General features: G+C 40.9%; 1 protein-coding gene across 1 annotated transcript in view; it reads right to left on the bottom strand.

The window, feature by feature from the left end:
- Positions 1-1182: 1182 nt before the first annotated feature.
- The window catches only part of FSHR (follicle stimulating hormone receptor), a 198193-nt gene continuing 194551 nt past the window's right edge, over positions 1183-4824 (bottom strand). The window contains 5 exon segments of the mRNA XM_086701137.1: positions 1183-4181; positions 4183-4340; positions 4343-4676; positions 4678-4764; positions 4766-4824. The exon segment at positions 4766-4824 is cut by the window's right edge and continues 115 nt beyond it. Of these exon segments, the coding sequence (XP_086557263.1) occupies positions 3873-4181; positions 4183-4340; positions 4343-4676; positions 4678-4764; positions 4766-4824 (947 nt within the window). The 3' untranslated portion in view covers positions 1183-3872.

Genomic DNA, 4824 nt, shown 5'->3' with positions numbered 1-4824 from the left:
CTGCAGCATCTTATGTAATTGGCTTTGTGGTTTAAGCCATTCTTAGTTGGGATTTCTGTTACTTGAGCTGAAACCATTTTGATGGGAACAAGTTAGTACAGTCTCATGGCTGGGCTTTATTTTGTGCTGACTTTTAGTTGTTTTTTTTTTTTTCAATGTTAAATATTAAAACATCCTATATATTTGTCTTCCTCCAATGCCCTTGATTATTCAGAAGCTGAAAGTTCATTCTTTGTCTTTATGAGCTTTCCTTATAAATTACTGATTCCAACACTTGTGGCCATCACCCTAGAATTGAGATATCAGTTTCAGTAATCTTTTTCTGATTTCCTAATGAATAATATATGATGCTGGACAAAACAAGGCAGAGTGTCACTTCTGATAAGATCTGTAGCATCTTGGTGATGCAAGTACAGAAGAGCCTTTCTCTTGTTTTATTCCTCTCTCCATGTACCCCTTCCAGAAATGAAGTCTGAAGGGTTCTCCATGTTTTGTTAACCACTGAGCCCTGTCGTACAATAGTCTCATGTGTTACTCCCTCCATCCCCCACCAGTACTGTTCCTGTATGTGGCAAGATAAAAAATGTATTAATCTGTGTATCTAGTTCATCATATCATTCTGCTGGCTAAAAGCTTGTGGATTTTCTCACTCAGTCTCTGTTCTGATCCTTTTGAGGATCATTCTGTATTGTCTGACTGCTTCTTAAGCAGTGAAAGAGAATCTGGAGCAAGGTGGAGGTGAGGAAGGTGATATGAGAGATGGCCAGGATGAGACTGAAGGAGTTCTAGGTAGGTGAAAATCTGAGGAAAGAGTAATGGAAGCAAGGCCCAAGTTGAGGTCAGAGAGTTGGGGAGAAACTTATACAGGGCAGCCAGCCACCTGGTTTGCATGAGGATGGCCAAATGGATTGTTGACAGCCAGTATTCATTCTGAAAGATCAGTACCTAGGCTGTGTCAATATTTTGAGTATCTCTCTGAAGTCATGGGTACTTGAAAAATCTCTGGGAGATACTGGTCCTCTGTGGTGTTAGAGATTTGAAATAAAAATTTTAGAAAAACAAGTTGGATAATATTTGATTTTTTTTTTTTTTTCTGTTGTTCGTTTTGTTTTGTTTTCTGTTACCACTCTGGGACTGAAGCACCACTCTGAGTCACAGCCTAGAGGTATGACCTGTATAATCTTTGTCTTTTTTTTTCTTTATGGGAAAAGAGTGATACACTGGACGCCAACTGTTTTTATTCAAATGCAGGAAGTATTTTTCCCTTAAGAGTTTAGGAGCACTAAATTTAGCTCCCTATAAATATGTTGGCTTTTTTTAAGGAAAGTCTCATCTCTTACAGGAAGTGTTGTAGTGATAAAGCGATGGAACAAAAGTCTTATGAGCTTCTCTTGGCGTTTATTTATCTTTAAACATATTCTTGCCTCTTAGAACCACTATCTGTTAAACCAATGTGTCATCAACAGCTATGTTGTAAAATAATTAATACTGTATCCTAGTTTTAATTTAGCTGCCACTTGATTTTGAGTCCAAATTCAGAAACCTATTTCTTTTGGACATAAACAAGGATGAAGTATGGCTGCAGATGGAGCTGGGACACCCAACAGTGTGACAAACTGGTGTGGGGGCCAGAGAGGAAAATGCTAAATGAAAATGCTTTATTTTCATGTCAGGTTAGACCAGTGTTCTCCAATAGAAACATAACATAAGCCACAAACATGACCTACATAGGTGACTTTAAGTGTTTTAGCAGCTCCATTTAAAAATGTCAAAAGAAATAGATGAAATTAATTTTACACTTTTCTTAATGCGTTCGAAATAGTAGTGTTCCAGTAGGTAGTCAGTATAAAAAATTACTGAGTTACCATACATCCTTTATTTTTTTCTTTGCAGTAACTATTTGAAATCAAGTCTGTTTTGTGCACTTATAGCATGTCTCATACTGGTTAGCCATATTTCCAGTGCTCAGTAGCCACATGTGGCTAGTGGCTACTGTACTGAAGAGCCTAGGTCTAGACTACTTATTTTTATTTATTTCACGTTGATTTAGAGAGACTGAGTGGGGGAGGGTCAGAGAGAGAGAGAGATTGGAAGAGAGAGAAACCCAAGCAGGCTCTGTGCTGTCAGTGCAGAGCCTGACCCAGGCCTCCCTCTGACAAACAGTGAGATCATGACCTAAGCTGAAATTAACAGTTGGACACTGAACTCACTGAGCCAGCCAGACACCCTGGTCTACACTATTTTTAAAGATAACCATTCTATTGTTCACTTGATGCTCACAACAGATCAAGATGATGCTAGGGCACATAGGGAGAAATGATTGCTTTTTCTTCCAGCCCTATACGAACTTCCTTGTTAATTCATTTGGGACAAAGTTATGAAATGTCTGCCACAAGGCAAGAGGAGGAAGGATTGGCTTCAACATGGAAAGAGCATACTCTGAGAGGAGACTCAGAGCTTTGTGAGGTGGTTATGGAACAGTGCTTGGTGGAGATTTATGGTTGGAATTTATGGTCCAGGTTTTCTAGACTGGGTCTTTCAGGAAGATAAATATGGGAAATATAGTTACTTATTAGGAACAATATGGTATAATGGAATGAGTTCTAGATCAAGGGTCAGGAGTACTGGGCATTGGTCTAGGGGGAGAAAGGTAAACTAAAATGTATCAAGCCTACTATAACACTAAAGCACTTAACATTTTCTTACTCACTTCTCACAATAAGCCCAATAGTTAGGAATTCTAACCAATTCCAATTAACATGAATAAGTTGAGCCTGGAGAGATAGTATAGTGTCCTCGCTTATCGAGGATTTATGATAAAGTCGTAGCTCTAATTCCAAAGCCGCTAGGTTCTTAACATTATAATCTACATACATGCCATATAGTAGGCTCTATCTTCTACAAATTAGGCTTTAACTAAAGAAGCAGAACCAGGCATGCATCTCATGCTGGAGCTCAAGTACACAACAGAGGCAGTGATAAAGGGAAGACCACTAGCATGCTGGAAGCCACCCCATGAGATGGAACCCCACAAGATAAAACTGAGCCCATTTCCATCTTGTTGCCTCTCCCCTTGGTCATAACAGAATTTTGCAGCAGCCGAGGTTCTTCATCATTGAATGAAGCACATGTATCTGGCCCAGGAGTCAGACTGCCTGGAGGATCCAAAGGAAGATAGAGCATTTCCAGGCCCAGTGGCTGCTCCATAGCAGTGAGCGATTTGAATCAGCGGATCAGCAACAAAGTTTAAGAGTGACAAAATGGCTAGAGTTTCCCTTAATCTCTTTTCCCAACAATCTTCTCTGTAGCCCATCATGATGGGAAGCACATAGGGATTCTGGGAAATGTAGTTTACCTTATTGAAGCTGACGCATAACAAAGCCATCACATAGGTACTCAGTAAATATTTGTTGAATGAATGAATGAGTGAATGAACATTGTGCTGCTTCCCTTGGAAGTTTTTTGGGAATTGGAACACCTAATTGTGGCTCTGCTTCTTATAAGCCAAGCCATCTGGAACAAGTCACTTAATCCTTTGAGTCTTGATTTACCTTGTCTATAAAACTCCAAGAATAATCCCTGGTTAATAGGACTTTTATAAGGATAAGTTGGGGTGATCTGAACAAAAGCACTGTGAACATCATAAAGCATAAAACAAATGTATTGTTTTAATTATGAATGTTGTTACTACTTCAGCTTCCTAATCTATCATATGGAGTAATAGTTCCTGAGCAATTTACCTTACAGGTGTGCTAGGAAGATTAAATAGGATGAAGTATGTAGAGTACTCTACCAGCTATGCCATGGCATATACTTCAAAAGTGAGACTTCAGTTATCCTTTGACACTGAGATATATTTTGCACCTAATGTTTTAGTTCTGGGCTAAATGGGTTAGAGGGACAAGTGTGTAATTGGTAACTCTGAGAGCTGGAGGGCAGTGGCCATTTCTTGGATGGGAGTTGTGGGCAGTGGATAAAGTTTCTGTTCTATAAGTTTGGGCTTGCATTTCATAGCAACCAAACCTGCTCGTCAAAATGAAGAAATCCCTGCGGAAGTTCTTAGTGAAGATAGCATAGAGGAAGGGGTTGGCACAGGAGTTGATGGGGTAGAACAGGACCAGTAGGATCTTTGACTTGGACACAGTGATGAGGGGCACCTTGAGGGAGGCAGAGATGGCAAAAGAAGGAGATGGGTGCCATGCAGAGGAAGTCTGTGAAGATGAGCATAGCCATGCGCTTGGCGATCTTGGTGTCACTAGAGGAGGACACAATATTGGGGTTTCTCACTGTGAGGTAGATGTGAGCATAGCAGCCACAGATAACCACAAAGGCCAGGACATGAGCACAAGGAGGGACATAACATAGAGCTGTGACAAGGGGCTGTCAATATCCATGGGCAGGCAGATGCTCACCTTCATGTAGCTGCTGATGCCAAAGATGGGAAAGAGGGCGACCGTGAAAGCAAAGATCCAGCCTAGCAGCATGATGCTGGCAGCATGGCGGAGCTGTACTTTGCATTCTAGCTGCATGGCATGGGTGATGGTATGCCATCTTTCCAGTGTTATGACTGTCAGGGTATAGACTGAAAGCTCACTGGCAAAGACTGTGAAAAAGCCAGCAGCATCACAGCCTGCTCCAGTTTGCCAGTCAATGGCATAGTTGTGGTATTGGCTTTTTGGTGTAGATATCAACTGATGCTATGAGCAGTAGGTAGATTCCAATGCAGAGATCAGCAAAGGCTAGATTGCACATAAGGAACCGGGGGAACTGTGAGTTTGTATTGGCTGGTTATCAGGATCATCAACACTATGATGTTCCCTGTGA

Source organism: Puma concolor, chromosome A3, assembly GCF_028749965.1.
Source record: "Puma concolor isolate L17-30 chromosome A3, mPumCon1.1.hap2, whole genome shotgun sequence".
In the NCBI taxonomy this organism is placed as follows: domain Eukaryota; kingdom Metazoa; phylum Chordata; class Mammalia; order Carnivora; family Felidae; genus Puma; species Puma concolor.
This window is presented reverse-complemented; position numbering and strand designations above follow the sequence as displayed.